General features: G+C 48.0%; 1 protein-coding gene across 1 annotated transcript in view; it reads right to left on the minus strand.

The window, feature by feature from the left end:
- Positions 1-3,846: 3,846 nt before the first annotated feature.
- The window catches only part of Cdyl2 (chromodomain Y like 2), a 158,823-nt gene continuing 144,179 nt past the window's right edge, over positions 3,847-18,490 (minus strand). The window contains exons 3-7 of the mRNA XM_038313282.1: positions 17,854-18,071; positions 12,794-12,966; positions 8,797-9,007; positions 7,164-7,307; positions 3,847-4,639 (exon numbers count right to left, since the gene is read on the minus strand). Coding sequence (XP_038169210.1) covers positions 4,481-4,639; positions 7,164-7,307; positions 8,797-9,007; positions 12,794-12,966; positions 17,854-18,071 — 905 coding nt within the window. The 3' untranslated portion in view covers positions 3,847-4,480. The remainder of the gene's footprint in view (positions 4,640-7,163; positions 7,308-8,796; positions 9,008-12,793; positions 12,967-17,853; positions 18,072-18,490) is intronic.

Consider the following 18,490-nt stretch of genomic DNA (forward strand, 5'->3'; position numbering starts at 1 on the left):
CCTGCCACCATCGACTCCACCACTGTCTTCCGGTTAGCCACGAGCTACAGACTGCATTGAGCCCACCATCATGGCTTACATGGAGGAAACAACCCGTATTATCCTTTTATTTATTTATTTATTTTTTGCAACAACCTTAAGGCTCTGTTCACAGCTCCATCAACTGCCACACAGTGAGAATTGATGCGGGGCAGGGAGGGGGAGGGGGCTTGAACTACACACGTAGTTTTGAAGGTCAGCAGAATTTATTGAACCTAATGGTAAGGCTTATTCCACAAATTCAACACGTTTTCAAATTAGATTTCAAACGCAATGACTTCTAGAGAAAAAAGAAAATTGACTTGATTTCTTAATGTAAGACTATTTGATAAAAAAAATTGGCACCAAACCAGTATGTGATCTATTTTTTTTGAAGGAAGAAGTGATATTAATGGAAAAGATTGCCTAAAACGCATGTCCTAATTTACCACAGAAATATAAAAGTTTATATTCTGAAAATATATATACTGTATTAAAGTCTATAAGCATTTCAACCAAAACCCGCAGAAAGAACTAAGTGGCACTTGGCTACAATAACAACAAAAAACACACATGCAAGACAAGCCCCCGAAGATGTATCTACAAAGGCAAAGTGGAGATTTTCGAGACTTTACAAAACCATTTACAGAGAATAAAATAAAATACTTAAGAAATCTCATTTGGAGTCTTAAATACTGTGTCTATTAGTGAGGGCATCTTGTCTCATATATACAACAGAAACACAGGAGAGAAGCGGGCCTTCCTTCTAAATGTTCCCATAGGAAGATTTGGGGGATTATTATTAATATTATTATTTTAAAAAAACTTCTACAGAAACTAGATTGAAAAAGTGTGTGGAGTGGGACTAACTTCCAAATTTAAAAAAAAATTACAAACTTCTAAAGAGATTTTTGAAACCAGGAGTTAGGAGTGGGGGATACAATTCAGCATTCGGCGGAGGCGATTTGTAAAGGAAGAGTCAGAGATAAAATTGCATTGTTCAAAGTCTGCTGTGGTTACGTGGTTATTTTCCCGTTCTCATATTGAAATTCAGCTTTTCATGCTTCTGAGAAGACAATTCCCAGTTTGACCTATGCCAAAGAATAAGCCTTTAAGTCTTTTCTCTACTTCCTTCTCGGCATAACATGTTTTCCCTCAGACTATTTCGAAACAGGAAAGGGTCACCTAAATAAAAGAACACCCGCATTACAAAGTGGCCTCCATGTGCTGAGGTGGTCTGGCCATCTTAACCATAACTCTTCAAAAGTCTCCAGGATCAAAGCATCTAACCCCAACCATGTCATATTCTCACGCTGGAAGTTGCCTTCCCAGGGTCGTGGCAGACAGGGGGAGTCCTGAGTGGCTTGCTAGGAGGGACGTTGACTCAGAACAGGCACTCTGTACTTCTCGCCCATAGCTGTCCTTCCAAACTCAAAGGAACTCCTGAGGTGGGCCTTCTAAGACCATCTACAATTCCTCAAAGATTCACTTAGACAAAAGAATGGATCTCTAGGAAAGGATGACATAGGAAAGGAACAAGGAAGGTAAAGGGACAAGCAGAAGGACCTCATGGTAGCAGAGAGGACACTGGGGTACAAGATAGAAGATGGAAGCCAGCACCCCGCCTCAATAAAGCTTTTAGGGTAATGCGAATACAACCACAGGCTGGTACTTTCCATCCCTGTTCAGTATGCTGGAGGTCAGCTGCATTTCAACGACACACTACCCCGAGAGCAACCCTGAAAACAGTCATTCCAGTGGTTTAGCCGTGCGGCAGACTGACTAAAGGACCTGTGTCCGTGTGGCAGAACTACCTTATTGAAAGGACTTAAAGCGAGCCGTATGAATTCCACTTCGGAAAGAATTCCATGTCTATCTCGGTCATCACAGGTCCTTGATACATTCAGAGGTTTGGTGCTCACCAAGGACCCAAAGTTAAAACTCTGATTGTATCAGCAGGAATCAGAGACGGACACTGATAACAAGAATTTCTAAACATCCCTTTCCATTTCCAGGAAGAATCCTGACCCCTTGGCTCCCTATGGACAAAACCGGCTTAATCAGAAAGCATGAGGGTTGGGACCCATAGAGGAAGCAGCAGTTGTGAAGAGGCTTGGAGACATACACAAGAACAAGGACCATCTTAAGAGTCTGGATGAAACACATGGAACTCATCTAATAGAGAAGGTTCAACAACAGACACCTGGTAGAATCCAGAGCGCTCCTCTATTAACTCTCTATTCCCCAGCCTACAGCTCCTACAGTGTTCTACTGGGACACCAGGAAACTATATATTCTGTTTCCCTGTGACTGAACACAGCCGACGTGGCTGTCCCTTCAGTCTCCTCCTGGCCCAAGTGGCACAGGCTGAAAGTGAATGGAGAAGTGAAACTCTGGTCCTCTTGAACCCTTCTGACCTTTAATGCTTTCCATAGATGGAAGCAAGGTCATCCTGAGGATCACAAGGCCGAGCACACGTGGGAACCCTCCTGAGTGCTGGGATTAAAGGCTACCACGGCCCAGCTGGAGACAGAGTCGTTGGTAGCCTGGGCTAGGGACTTGAAATTGCAGCAATCCTCCTGCCTGCATCCCAGGTGTAGAGTCGGGCCCCTTCACCTGTTCTCATGTGAACATTCAACTACCCGTGTCGTCCTTTCACCCCGGACTGGGGTGGCCATTCCCATTCGAGAGCAGGCAGAGAACCAGCTCTCCTTCTTTGCAGCCCACCTCCCCATCTCCCCACCCTCAACCTCCAACAAGATGTGCCAACTCAGTGCTGTGCCCCACTATCTCCAAGGCAGGGCTTAAAAAGGCTGGAAACTCACAGGGAAAGGAATAGAAAGAACAAGAGGTCAAGATCTGGAATGCATCTAGAACTATCCAGGCACCCTGATGGTCTAAGTTTCTCTGGGCACATGATCTCAAAGAGGTTGGAGGTTCCAGGCACAATGGAGCCTTTCTTCCTTCTATTTCCTGTCTCTTTATCAACTCAAACCCAAACTCCCCCTACCAGGCAGATCCAGGGACATTAGCTGGATCACATGAACACAGTTAATGGAGGCCTCCAGTAGCCCACAGCCATTGAGGCAAGGAGACCTCTGTGCTGGACCCTGCTCCCTTGTATTCTCCCAGCTAGAAAAAGAAGAAGATTCATTGTTCAGGCTTCTGGAAGCAAAATGGTCTGGACCCTAGAAAAACTCCAAAGACTGGGTTTTCTTTCTCAACATTCCCAGAAGGCCAACTAAGACATGAACTTCCATATGAGAGGAAAGGTCTTGGAAATCCAAGTTCATTTATCTATCCCAGAGCAAAAGAACACCTCACCCTAGGCAATATTTCATCCTGAAACAGGACCGCACCCCCATCCTTCCTTAATGCCACTCATTTAGGGACTGGGTCCTGCTTTGAGACTATTTGGGATGACAAGAGTCCTAGGTTCTCCTTAATGACAGTGAGTGACAGAGAAAACGCCACCGTGACTTATCCTAAAAACAAGACTAGAGAACTGGCATCATGTGACATGGAGAGGACCTGACACAGCGTTGTTCATTTTAAATCCACAAAAAAAAAAATCCTTCCATTCTCATCTCTGAACTTCCCACATGGCTCGCTGCGAGCGTGCACCAAACGGCGTGAACCTTGAATCGTATTTGGTCCAGGGTAGTATGAAAATAAGATCTGTGTGAACAATAGACTTCATAATATATAAACAAAAATAAATAAATAAAATAAATCCGAATAAAGAAAAAATTTTCCTAGTAATTCATGTTTCTTTGCAAAACTAGCTTTACATATAATACACATAAATTATCAGAATTTCCACTTACATTGTTTTAAAAATATATATTTAACAAAACATTTCTAAATGTACAATATCTGGGTTTGTAAATCACTCAGTTGGGTTTTGAGACCAAGCCCTAAGAATCACACCGAGCTGCATTGGAGAGGAGCCTGAAGCCAGGCCTATGGGCCAACAGAGTCACGTGCTTGTTGGTCTGCGAATTCCCTAAGATGATTGTCCCCTGGTCCCAGATCATTTAAATCAGAGACCCATGATGGCCTCATCTCCAAGTTGGAGGCACTGTGTAGACACAGCCTGAGTCAGGAGGATGGGGGAGGTTGATCGTCCCCTTCTGGACCATGGCGGTAGAGCGTTTCGGCTAGTGGGGAAAGGGAAGCAGTGCCTGGCAGAGCCCTGTAAAGGTGTAACCCTGGAAAGCTCTATCATCGGGCTGGGGTAGGGACACGGGAGGCCAAGGGTACTGCGTTTCCCACCATTACATCAAAATCAAACCAATGAGGAACAACCAAAGGACACGAGGAATGGACACAACCTTAGGTGTAAAGACACACCCTGACAAACTCTTGGCTGGGGGCGGACCCTGGGCTCCGATGTCAGAAACGCAGGGCCCAGCTGGAAGTCAGGTACCCTTGAGCAGCAAGGCTCACAAGCTGGGGCCCTTCAGACTTCATAGATTTTGTCCTGCAGGTAGCTGAAGAGGGAGTCCAAGCCTTTGGAGGAGCTCCAGAGCTGCTTCAACATGACACACTCCTTCTCATTCACGTCTTCCAGCACCGACTTCAGGAAGCTCCGGACCAAGCATTTGGACTCCTCCAAAACCTGGAAGGAAATATACACATGTGGGGTCAGCCAGCCTGGGGCTCAGTTCTGTCTCTGTAGCCTTGCAGTGTCCACGGAAGCCAAGGAGGGGTTTTACCTTGAGTCTGGATCATTGGGTCTGTTATTAGCACCGTCCTGAATGACTTCCAAGTGGTCAAGGTGTTGAGCCCTCTACTCATGGGATAACTTGGGCAGAGAGGCATGGTACTCAGGCCTTAGGAGTCTTCCCTTTTATCCAAAGGTGACATATAATCAGCTCTCTCTCTCTCTCTCTCTCTCTCTCTCTCTCTCTCTCTCTCTCTCTCTCTCTCTCTCTCTCTGTGTGTGTGTGTGTGTGTGTGTGTGTGTGTGTGTGTGTGTATGTGTGTGTGTATGTGTGTGTGTGTGGTATGTGGTGTGATGTGGATATATGAGAAAGCCTTAGATAAACATCTTCCTCAACTGGTCTTCACTTATTTTATGACAGAATCTCTCACTGGATCTAGTGTGTGCAGACTGGGAAGACTGGCAAGATGATGAGGTCAAGAATCTGCCTGTCTTTGCCTCCCCAGCACTGGTGCATCTGTATATACACACATATACATACACTACATATACACATACTACACATACATGTATATACACATATAGTTTCTGGAGTATCAATCACAGGTCTCCATGCATGCACAGCAAGCACTGTACCGATGGAGCTGTGTTTTTCTATGGGTTTCTGATGAAGTTCACAAAGCTGCCTGGAAAGATCTTACACTCCAGAATGGCGGAAGGAACCCTGAGCGCCTCTCATCCTGGAATCTTTTTCTCCTGATAGCAACACCTTCCAGAGGCTGCAGGCTTCACCTTGCTGCACAGTCTTTTCTCGGTAAGTCACCTAAAGTTCCTGGGTCCTCTGCAGTGCTGCTGTGGAGGTTTATTCTGTGTGGGTGTCTCCTAATGGTCCCCTCGGGTATCCTTTCAACAGATACTTCATCTGGGGGCCTCCCCTTGCCCAGAGTGTGGCCCACACCCCACTGCAGCTCATGCCTGCCTCCTGCATCCCCTGGGCAAACTGGCCACAGTTGATGCTGAGACGCATACGACCTTCCTGCTTTCCTGCCTCCTGCCTCCCAAACCCTTGCTGTTTCTTCTGCTTGAGCTCTCCCCTTGCCTCTCTGTGAAGCTCGCCCTCAGGTGATTAAGCATGCCCGTTTACTTGGGAGTGTAAGGTTTCTTGGCGAGATTCTTTCAGAGCTGAAAGGGGAAGAATCTCAGGAAAAGGGGCAACAAAATAATCCCAGTCGTTAGTTCAAAGAGAATCCACATAAAACCAGTAAGGCACGTGGTCCATGTTCCAATATGGAGATCACCACAACCGTCATGAGCAGCACTACTGTGAGAGTGTGCAGACTAAACAGCTAACAGGAAGAGGCTGAGTAGATGCCCATGTCAGCTGGACATATAGGTGGGATGCTTGTGGGGGAAGAAGGCATGGGATGCAGGGATGTAGCTCACAGACCCAGCCCAGCACTCTTTTTTTTTTTTTTTTTTTTTTTTTTGGTTTTTCGAGACAGGGTTTCTCTGTAGCTTTGGAGCCTGTCCTGGAACTAGCTCTTGTAGACCAGGCTGGTCTCGAACTCACAGAGATCCGCCTGCCTCTGCCTCCCGAGTGCTGGGATTAAAGGCCTGCGCCACCACCGCCCGGCAGCACTCTGTTTCTTAAGGACAAGAGTATAGACCTTATCCTTCGGCGTCAAGACCCGCTCGGGAACCGGCCCTGGGGCTTGAGTCCCCTCCTATGCTCAGAGTTTCAGTCATGAAATCAAAACCATTGTTTAACTAAAACACCTCCGAGGAGGTGTGGTCCATCCCTTCTTTAGTGCATCCCTTGAGTCGAAGAGCGACCTCTAGATGTGTCGGACACTAGGCTGGACGGAAGAAATAAAACAGTGGCAGCCTGCGCTGGTCTCTGTCCCTTGACCTGTATTGTCCTGGGCCTTCCCTTTCTGAGACTTTAGCTTGGTGCTTTTGTGGGTGTTCAGAGCTTTCTCTTAACACAATGCTTGCTTCTCAGTTATAAATCTCTCCCATGAGCCTCTTTCAATTGGGTGTGGATAAGAATATGCAATATCCTGGGCATCTTCCTCTAATAAGGCCTTCTGTACCAAGAGGCAGTATATCCCACACTGCAGAAAACCTCTCACTGACTCTGCAGGTTCTCTGGGGAGCTATGGGAAGGACTCAGTTGTCACATGGGCATGAGAACCTGAGTCTGATTCCCCCAGAACCCATGGAAAATGCTGGGTATAGCAGTGCACACTCAACAATCCTAGAAGTGGGGATGTGGGGACAGGAGGATTCTCTGGTGCTCACTGGTCACAGTCTAGGCAAACTGGCAAGCTTTGGGTTTGGTGAGAGAGCTCATCTCAAAAAAAATAAGGTAGAGATGACATTGGAAGAGACTCCGCATTGGTCTTAGGACTCCACCTGCATGCACGTACACACAATGGTCCAGTTACAAGGTCAGTACATGAGTGACATGGGGACTCACCACGGCACTGCAGGATGCCATCTCCTTCACCCGCAGCATGACCTCCTGGCTGAAGGTCGTGGGCCAGAAGACCTGTGAGACAAGGCCCCGGCTGCACGCCTCCTGGGCAGTGAGTTTCCGCCCGCAGAACAGCATTTCATTGGCCTGGAAGAAGAAAGGCAGGAGAAAGCTGAGGATGCAGAGCTCTGCCCGTGTCCCTTAGGGAAGGAAGCCTGGAACAGCTGGGCATGAGCGCCTCTCTGCTCCCTGAGGCAGGAGTCACAACCTAGGGTCGGATACACAGTATGGAAGGCATACAAACATCTGCCACCACTCTCATTAAAGTGTCAAGAGAAGCCAACGGATCTAGCAAAGCTCTGTAAACCCAACAGTACTCCCCTCCAGTCATCGACCCCTGGGTGGGTCTGCACAACCTTTCAGGTTCCTTTCAGTGCTGATTGCCTGGCCCTGCAACGGTCTTGGAAGGAGAGGGTGATCTACCTGCAGGCTAACACTTTCTAACTAGAACGGTGAGTCAAGTTCACCCTCTCAGAAGAGAGATTAGTTCTGAGGGGAGAAGGAAGGGATGAAGACAGAGAGGGATGAGAAGGAGATGGAACGAGAGAGAGAGAGTAAAAATTCTCAAAAGGATCACTAGGCTTTAAAAAAATTAAGTCAAAGCCGGGCGGTGGTGGCGCACGCCTTTAATCCCAGCACTCGGGAGGCAGAGGCAGGCGGATCTCTGAGTTCAAGGCCAGCCTGGTCTACAAGAGCTAGTTCCAGGACAGGCTCTAGAAACTACAGGGAAACCCTGTCTCGAAAAACCAAAAAAAAAAAAAAAATTAAGTCAATCAAAACTCTCTACAGCATTAGGAACCCAAAGATGAGAACACCAAGGTAGAACAACAGCATCCAGCGGCTTGGGGCACAGACACTATGCAGTTGTGAATGATGGAACACTCCCATCTTGGCTGGCCTGCCTCTGCATCCCACACCTCAAAGTGACATGGTTTTCTCTGCTTTGACATGCGTGGCTGTCATACACAATGCTACAGGGGCGTAAGTGTTCCCCAAAGCTCTGAATGTTTAAGGATTGGTCCTTGGCTTGACTCTTCGAGGAAAAGTGGTGAACCTTTATGAAATGGGACATTTGGCAGATCCTTTAGGTCATTGGCAGCAAAATGTACACTTGAAGGGACCCTGGTGTGTCTCCATCACTCTCTGTCACCGAGACAGAACAGAAGGAGCCACACAGAACTCGGTTGAGAACACACGGCCTTCAGTTCATTTCGAGGTATAAAGAAGACTGAGGTTGGGAGGGCACAGCTTCACCAGAGCCTAGTGAGGAAGAAAGGGGATGCTGTGCATGGTGCCTGGCACACAGTAGGTGACATCATCATCACCGTCTCAGCTCAGCTACTCCATCAAACACCAATAGCCTGAAGACCTGGTGGTCTGGCATGAGATCAGCCTGGCATCAGTCGCAGCAATTCCGGGACAGCAAAGGATGCCAGAGCAGGTTCCTCAGGCCTAATGGATACCTGGTTTTCACCCATAGGACACTGCCATATTCTAACCCCAGTAAAAGGGTCCTGCTACAACCCAGGCCCGTGAATCTCAGATTGAGGATTTATGTAGGAAACAGGAGGCTTACCAGTGCCACACCCAGGATCTGGGGGAAGGTGTAGGAGGAACAGCCAGCAGGTGTGAGGCGGATAGTAGCATACGGTGTCTGAAACCAGGCCTTCTCACTGGCCCATACGATGTCACAGAGGGGTAGAATGGACGCTCCCAGGCCCAATGCCGGCCCATTGATGGCTACCACGATGGGCTTCTTAAACTGGATAAAGGCTTTCACGAAGTCTCTGGAGGAAGAGAGCCTCTGTAACTCATGGCTTGCATTTGCTGGCTTCAGGATACCTCTGACTCTCTCAGGTGCTGTGACACAATTCCTGGTCTTAAGAAGCAAGGGAAGGCCAGCCAGAGGCCACACAGCCTACATGCAGACCCACGGGACTGTCAGATTCTCAGGAGGGAGGAATGGCGTGACTAAGCACCCTGGTAGCCTAGCTGTGCCTGATAAGCTCTCAGTTCTCTTCACCTCCCATCTACTCAAAAAAAAAAAAAAAAAAAAAAACACGGCCTGGACAGTAAATTCTATAGGCATCCTAAATATTGACGAGGTTGTATACTTAAAGAAAGATAAGCTAAATGGCAGTTCTAAACAAGAGCCAAAGGGAAGTACCCCTCAAGGGCAAGTCCATCTCCAGGGAGAGCAAATGTTCTGACATCACTGACCAAGACGTGATGACTGGTGGGAAATTCCTTCACTAGAGGAATTCTGGCTTTAACTTGATGATCACTTTGAGTGATGCTGAAGATGGGATTCAAGCTTCAGAGGGTGGACATGGGCGGAGCCTAGGAACACCTAAGATTTCTTTCAATCCTGGGATGGTCTTAGCTCCGAATTACCTGCAGGGATGCCAGAGTCATCAAGGTTGGTTCTACAGTGCTACATGATGTTTAACTCTGCCTGACATGCTGCATTGGTCAAGGTCTAATAGATGTCTTTACTTATCAAACAGGGCCACCAGATATGGCTTCCTGTGTGTGCATATGTGTGTGCATGTGTATGTGCATATGTGTGTGCATGCGTGTGTGTGTGTGCATATGTGTGTGTGCGTGTGTATGTGCATATGTGTGTGTGCATGTGTATGTGTGCATGTGTGCGTGTGTGTGTGTGTGATTTGGGTGCAGGTGCCAGGGGAGGCCAAACACCATAGAGCTGTGGGTTTGCAGTGGCTATCTTCCTGGTGCCCTTCCTACCCTCACGGCTGGGTTTTAGGTTAGAGCACTGGCTTATTTCAACCAATGCAATCTGAGTGTACTAAGGATGTCCAACTTACATGGACAGTCTAGGGAAGCCAAGGGCTGGGCAATTTTTATCAGACATCCCATTTCTAAGAACTTTTGTACAACTCCAAAGTCGAGGATCTGAGACATGGGAAGATTTTCAGACTCCTTATGCTACCCCCTCCATTCTGAGGATACTGAGAACATCAGCACAGCCCCCCTGATACACAGCCACACATCTGTTAGATGCTCTCAGCAGCATGGAGTCGGTGACTATTAAGTTAGCCTTCATACTGTGGGCCTTGGGTAGGCATTGCTGATGCTGTCATACCTCATATGATGACAATTCGGGAAGCTAATGACACTTTCACCCCTTCCAGAGTTTTCCATTTCAGCACCCAGAGACTTCTGCTTTGTGCAAGGCTAGGAGGAACCCTGAAGAAAGTGATGGGTTTGAAGCGCATACAGCCCCGGCCTCCCATCACCAGCTGCTCCGGTTTCTTTCCCCTTATATAAATGCACCATGTGGGACCCTCCCATCCTTTTCCTCTCACCTCAGGCATAAGATCTCTATTTCAGGGGCCCCACGGATGCAGACGCCAAACAGCAAACAGGATATTGCATTACAGACCTGCCGATCAGATATCTGATCGCCCTTCAGTGGCAGGGCTGGGCTCAGAGGGCTGCTCTCTATTTTCTTCAGTGTCCAGTACCCTGAGACTGACTCTGGCCCTTTGCACATCCCTGTGCTCAGCCCAAGCCCTGTGCCTAGAGCCTGACCAGGCAAATGTTGCCTGATGTGGCATGGAACATCAAAGAAGACTGTTTTGAGGTCAAATCTCAACTCTGCCCATCACTAATGGACTTTCTGCTCTATAAAATGGGAAGGCCAATGCTGGGTAACCAAAGAGTTAAATGAGAATTATAGCACATGCCCAGCATATGAGGAATAATGGATCAGACTGTTATGATTAGGCCTATATTTCTATATATAGCTCACATCTGATTCATGGTGGTCTGTGGTCCATTCTACTCGCTCTGAGGAGACTCAAGCAAAATGCTACCACCGGGGATGTCTTTGCTTCACCTAGAGCAACTGCCGTTTCCCTTGAGACCCAGGTGCCCATTCCCTTTAACCAGAGTCAGGACAGCTAGAGCCATGTCAGGCATTCCAGGGTCTGTGAGCACCAGAGACACACATAGCAACTGTCCTCTAAGGCCACAGAGGGATCTCTAGTAGTATACTCTACAGTCACACTGGCCTGGAATTCACCAAGTAGGCTAGGCTAGCTGGCCAGCAAGCTCTAGGGATCTACCAGTCTCTGCCCCACCATGACCCAAGTACACACACATCATCATACCATGCTTTATAAAAAAAATATGGGCTCTGAGTGCATGACAAGCACTTTACCAACTGAGCTATCTCTCTAGCCCACAAAGGTGGCAATTGTTAACAGCTATTCTAAGCACTTAATGTGACCCAGGAGTACCCCACACAGGTTATATATGAGCATCTTCCATTCTAACAACCCATCAGAGAGGCTAGAACTGGAATGCAGATGACGCCCATTTTCTAGATAAATCTATAGGCTTAGTGAGAGGAGCCATGTCTCTGAGGCTGCACTACTAGCCAATGCAGAGGGAGGTGTGACTCTTCCCAGATACCATGTTGCATGTGCCGTTGTGTCTCCTGTATACAGCACAGGTGAGTCTGCCTATCCCTCTGGGTGGTCTTGATGCTGGCTGATGAACACTCTGTCACATCTGTTATCTCCCTCATCTGACATCTGCATGAAGGAAATGGATCCCCATCCCTACATGTGTGTGTGTATTCTTTACAAAAGTAGAGAAGGGTGTGGGAGTTTTGCTTAGACCAGGTGGTCCCCTAGGAAACCATGGCCAGGGATGCCTGGAGGTAACATGGAGATCAGGGATGGCTCTGGGTCCAAAGGCTAGCTCATCCCTGGTGGATTATGAAAAGGGTACTTTCATAAGAGATGGGTGTGCTCATGGATTTATTAATGCACCTGGGGAGTTCACAGGAGTAGAGATGGGGATCCTGCATGAAGCAAACACCCAACAGTGCAGTTTGCTCAGGCACCTCTCTGGAAGACCACAGAAGACTCTACGAGCAATGCATTGCTGCCTGGTCATGAATGTGAAATATGGGATGCAAGGGAACAGTCCAAAGTTGAGGAAGCAGGAGTGTCCTCCAGGTGTGATGATTGGCCCCCAGTCTCTGTGTAGCATGTCATCTGTGCCAATGCCTACCCTCCTTTGAGCTCCAGCCTTCTGACATCTTGATCCTTGCCCCACTCTCTTCCAACCACCTCATCTCTTGTGGGTAATAATAAGGTTTTTCTCTGGCTTTTTCAATCCACTCAGGGAGAAACTTCCTGGTTGACCCAAGTTAGGTGCTCTCTTCCCTGGCCACATGAAGAAACTATGAATGACCTTGTGCCTGTGGAGATGCAACCCCACTACAGAAGAGTTTTCAGGCCTTCTTGGGGGCATCTGAGCTTGGGAAATGCTCCCTCTTTCCTATCTCTCCATGTACAAGGCCCTGGGTTTGATCCCTGGCATTGAAAAAGAATCAAATTTCAGATAAATAAAAATATAACTAAGATATAGGCATGGCCTGGTGTCCTAAATGTTGTCGAGGATGTACTTACACTAAAATTAAAATCCCACCTTGTCTGAAATTTAAGTTTAACTGAACAGCTTGTACTTCCATTTGCTAAGCCTGGTCATGGCTGGCAGGCTCCCAAAGTGTTCGCTCCAAGAGAAGCTGAGCTCACCGGATGGCTTCTGCGATGCGAGTGCTCTCCTTCCTCCGGTCACTGGACAGCCGGCCGATCAGGTAGGAATAGTCCAGGCCGCTGCAGAATACGCTGCCCACCGCGCTGAGCAGCAGCAGCTTGCTATCGTCTGTGGCCGCGTTGCACAGCGCTCGCCGGACCTCCTTCATGATCTGTGGGCAGAGGCGATTGTGCAGAGCTCTGAGAACCCGAGAGCCTCTGCTGGACGAAAGCACAGGCCAGACCCAGAAAAGGAACTCAATCAAACCGGTTTTCCAGCACCACGCACAGTGTGGGCAGAAGGATCAACTTGGAGGTTAGGGGTCACTGGTCCAGACCTGAGAGCACGGCATGGACTTGGTCAGACCCTGTGAACCTCTGCAGACCCATTTCTGGGGTTTGCTGGCTGAAGCCCTTACAAAGTGTGGGGAAATTGTCCTCTGTACAGCTTTGGTGAGTTTAGCCTCTAGATGCTTCAGTTACATTTTCTTCTCTTGTTCCATCTCCCTAGACCCTTGCACAAGGGGTTAGAGGTGGCCACGCTTAGCAAGTTTTAGTATTTGCAACACAGCCAAGCTCATGGTCTGTCATGTATTATCCACAAGATTGGGATTTGCTGGTCTTAACATCTAGAATTCTTTCCAGGTAAGGAATAAATGACAGGGTGCCTGGGAGGTCACATCCTGGGAGGGACAGTAAATTCGGGATTAAGAGCATCTTGTTCTCCCCTTCATGCCACCACAGGAGAAACTTCACTTGTTTGTTCCAGTTAGACCATGGTTTGAACAATGATCAGAATGTTGTCTTTCTTAGCCCCTGCTGTATTCTTGAGGCTACCACAGTGCCTGGTATAGACATTCAAAATAGAGCCATGACATGACAGTTGGTCACTGTCACACCTGTGGCTTCCCCACTCTGACTCACGCCCCACACAGCCCTATCTGTCGTGAATCCTGTCCACGCTGCCTACACAATTTCTCTTGGGAACCCGGGCACTCAGGATGACTTCCTGGTCAGGAAACCTGCATTGTAATCTAAAACTAACCAGTCGAGCCCTTCCTTCGGCCTCTCCACCACACGTCCTCCATATCCTAGTCAGAACAAGCAGCTTGAACTACTTCTGTAGGTAAAATCTCCCATGAGAACTTAAAACCCCAACACAAAGTTCTGAGGTGTAATACCACATGAAAGAGAAATCTTCAAATTAAAAGAGGAGGGACTGTGGAGACGGCTCGGCAGTTAAAAGCACGCATTGTTCTTGCAAAGCACCAAGTTGGGTTCCTGAGGCCATGTCAGGAGGCTCCTGACTGCTGAACACCAAGCTCCAGGAGTATACTGGAGGATACTACAATCATGTGCACAAAACCACACCTAGACATGTGCACGTGTGCGTGTGTGTGTGTGTGTGTGTGTGTGTGTGAGAGAGAGAGAGAGAGAGAGAGAGAGAGAGAGAGAGAGAGAATAAAAAGCAGTATCTTTTAAAAATTGATGAATTGATTGATATGGAAACTGGATACAAGCTAGCAGCATTTCTGGAGCATCTCATAAAAACGAATACAGAAGTGCTTTTGAGAGAGACTGACACCTAAGCCACATGACCACACCACAGGGAAGTAATCTGCGCTGCAGATGAGCTCCCAACACAATGACACAAAGCATTTGAGAAATATGAACAGACATACAAATGGGAGGGACACAGCAATGTTAAGTACTAACACTCTAAGAGACTAGAACAGTTTAAAATATGTCTAAAACAGCCACGGAGTGGGAAAGGGGCAGGGAAACAATGACGACTAGGAGAGAATGAAATGAGAGGGCTTAGGGGAAGAGAACGGGTCACACGGACAGCAAAGTCATGACTGCTGCCTAGGTTAACAGACTAAACGGAGCTGGAGGGAGAATAAGCAAACTGGAAGATCTGGAGAAGTTTCCCTGTGCCCCGATCAGAGAGACAGAACAGAAAACACACTAAGAGGGTAAGAATCAGTGCAAGCCAAGAAGGTTAAAACGGGTGCTGAAGGAGCCATATTTAGATGTCACAGAGAACGGGCAGTCTGTCTGAGGCAGAGGCTGAGAACATACATAGTGAACCGCATTCCAACCTGGACACGGTAAGGGAGAACACGCTTCCTGCATGTTCCCTAGCTCCTGGCCCCACTCTCCACCTTCCAAGGCAGTGATGGCCAGCTGGGTCTACCCTCTGCTCCCTCTGCCTCTCTCTGTGCTGACTCTTCTCTCTTCCTCCTCTGCACCTTAGACCCTGTGATGATGCTGAGACCATGGAGACCTTTCCTTCCAAAATAATCTCTTCCTCTCAAAGTCAGCTGAGGAGCAGCCTTCCTTCCTCCAGAAACCTTAATGCCCAGGCATGTAAGTTAGCATCATCTTAGGCTCTGGGATGAGGACCAGAGAATCTTGGGGGAAATGCTTTAAGTCTGTTTAATACATGCCTGAGTTCGAGACACCACAAAAGGCCAATGCAAGGCAAGGTAAATCTTTAAGTATCCAGAGGCAAAAGAAAGCTTACCTCAAAGATGAACCCTTGACCAGAGGATAGTTCTAAAGAAGACTAGCAAGCACTAGAGGAAGGTAATGGGATATAGTGTTCAACGTGCTGAGAGAAACATCTATAGAACAAATTCTTCACCAATACAACTTGGCCATTCAAAGGCAAGGCTAAAACCTGGGTCTTTTAAGCACAAGAGAGTTTATCATTCTAAGACTCTCAAAGAACATGACTGCAAAGGCCTGGACCTCAAGCAGAGGAAAAGTGTATTCAGAAAGAAAAACACAGATAAACTAGAAGAAATTCATTGTGAGCGAGACAGATAGATGCACAGCAGACAGAGGGAAAGGAGACAAGCTTTGAGGGAAGTCTGAATGACCAGATGTGACAACAGGGTGTGGGAGACACACCTGTGTGGCCGGGGCCTGTTCCTGTGTGTCCCCATTAGCATCAGCTGCCAACTTGACCCAGCATAGAGTCATCGGAGAGGAGAAGGCCCAGTTGATGAATTGTCTAAATCAGCTGTGGGCATGATTGGCAGGGGAACTGTCATGATGTGGGAGGGCATTGCCCACTGTGGGCGGCACCATTCCTAAGGTGAATGGTTCTGGGCCCTATAAGAAATCCAGCCAGACGCAAGCCAGAGAGCAAGCTGAGTGAGCCAAAAAGCAGCATCTTCTGTGATTTCCACTTTCAGGCTCCTGCCTTGAGTTCCAGCCCTGAGTTCTCTCACTGACAGACCCGGAAGTGTAAGATGAAATCTCCTCTTTTCTCCCACTAAATTGTTTTGGGTTTCAGTGTTTCATCAGGGCAACAGAAAGGGAGCTTCAAACACTGTGGCTGCTGCTTCTGGTGCTGGCTGAGACCACGAGCACTGGAAGAACCAGAGGCTGGAGGCAAGCACGGGGCCCCTCACCGAGCAGGAAAGTGGACAAGCTTTGAAGGGCGAAGCCTGGTTCCAGAGAGCCTTGTTTCCACTCCTATGCTAACAAGACAAACATCATCTTTCTGATCGCAGAACTGAGTCAATGCATCTGGTCACGAATGGACTTTTCCTTGTCTTGTCAACCTACCCAATGCCACATGCACAGCTAAGAGAAGAAATTCAATGGCCACCATGAAAGGGTTCCTTCCAGGCTGTTCACTAACAAGCAAGGTGGACTGGCTGGTGACCCTAAGCAGCCTCGGCTTCTTCTTAGTAACAGCAAGAGCCTATATAGGCCAGCCCTGAGCACCAGACACTCCTGGACACCTACAAGTGCTGTCTGTAATCTCACAAGGAAAACGCAGTGCCTTTTCTATAAACAGGGGATGCACAGGCAGAGTAATTTCCCCCTGGTAACAGAAATGGCAACAGAAGTGGGGGCGGGTTGGAACGCAGGTTGCTAGACTCCCAAATCTAAAACATTCCTCCTCCAGCACCTCCTCTTGGAGCCAATGGGCTCCTTCTTTAGAGACTACTGTAACCAGTGTGCCAGCTTGCCTGACTTGTCCAACCGCTGAAATCAGTGAATCCATCACTCATTCTTGTAACTGACTGATGCCCATCATCATAAACCAAAGCCACAGCTCAGTAGTTAGGGCTACCACGGGTACCTCAGATGAGTGCAACACAATGTGGCAACCAGAATGAATGGGTACCCATTATCACACAAAACTGTCCCAATGAGGCAGAATGAACTGAGCAGTGTCACACTGATTCAATTTATGGAAGGAAAATGATGTGCCTTTTAAACGCTTTTAAAATATACTAGAGTAGGAAAAAATGCAGGAAGAGTTGGTCTTATGTGGATGTGCCATGATGAGCTTAAAACAACATGGGGTCCAGGTATATGTGCATATGAGGAGCTGCTCACCAGGGAGCCCACATACACATCTCTAGATCCTACCTACAGAGAACCCCTGGATGCTCCTGCTAAAGGTAAGTGAGGATGCCCCCCGCCAAAAAACACTCCATGCTTAGAGGAGGGGCAACATTAACAGCCTCCCAAATCCTAAAGGCACCTGCCAGCTCTACTCTCACAGTGTGTCAATCATTCTGGGCTGTAAAACCCACAACTCCACAAAAGAGCCATTGGCTACGCAAATCATATAAGACATGCGGTCACAAGTTCAAGGACATGGCACCCCTCCACCACTTCATGGGCATTCCAGAGGGTACCGGCTATCCTATCAATGCTAGTCAGGAAAAGCCGTTCCTCTAAAGTGCCAGCTCTCAACCTGTGCGTCAAGGCCCCTTTGGAGGAATAAATGACCTTTTCCCAGGGGTCATCCAAGACCATCTGAAAACACAGGTTTATTATGATTCATAACAGTAGTAAAATTATGAAGTAGCAATGAAAATAATCTTATGGTTGGGGGTCAGCACAGCAGGAGGAACTGGATTAAAGGGTCACAGCATAGGCAAGTTTGAGAACTGCTACCCTAGAGAGTGCCCACCCCCAGACGTCTTGCTAACTCCCCATGCTTCCATAGACATTATGGACAAGCAAGTGCAGGGTGTTCCGAGGCCGATGAGGAGGTCTGAAATCACCCATCTCTCCAAAGCTCTTACCTCAGGTGTCAAGGCATTGTTATCCGAAGTCTGGCTGGACAGAAGAATGTGCGTGAAGCCCTCTTCCTTCCGCACCACAATGTCACGAAACCGACAGTTGCTTTCATTCTGGCGGACACTGTACCTGAGCCTCTTATCAAAGACGTAGTCTTTCTCTGTCTCCAGCTTCCTCTTCACGGGGCTGTGCAGGTTCAGGCCTCCGTTGGTCAGAGCAGGGCCTTTCAAAACCAGAAAAGCTAAGTGAGAAACTGGCCTGCATTATACAGCTACACGAGTCAACTGGGGAAAGCCTGGATTTCCAGGGGAAGAGTCCAGGGTTCCCAGAGCCCCCTCTTCTCTGCTTTGGAGGAGTAAAGAGTCCAGGACATAAATGACGTATCTTCAAATTCAGAAAATAATCTGGGGACTTTTTGCAAAGGACTGGTTTGAGGGCCTGATCCCATTGTGGAGCACATCTGTCAGTGAGCAGTCTGCTTATATTAGGATTCTTGACAGCCAAGAACCTACTGACCACTAGAGAGGCAGTCCTGTCCACTGGTGGACACACGTGACTGACAGAGAATCCTTAGCAAAAACAGTACTAGCCACTGGCCTGGATCCAACCGGTACCCATCGGCACCACGCGCTAAGCACAGTG

Source organism: Arvicola amphibius, chromosome 15 (assembly GCF_903992535.2).
Source record: "Arvicola amphibius chromosome 15, mArvAmp1.2, whole genome shotgun sequence".
Taxonomy (NCBI): domain Eukaryota; kingdom Metazoa; phylum Chordata; class Mammalia; order Rodentia; family Cricetidae; genus Arvicola; species Arvicola amphibius.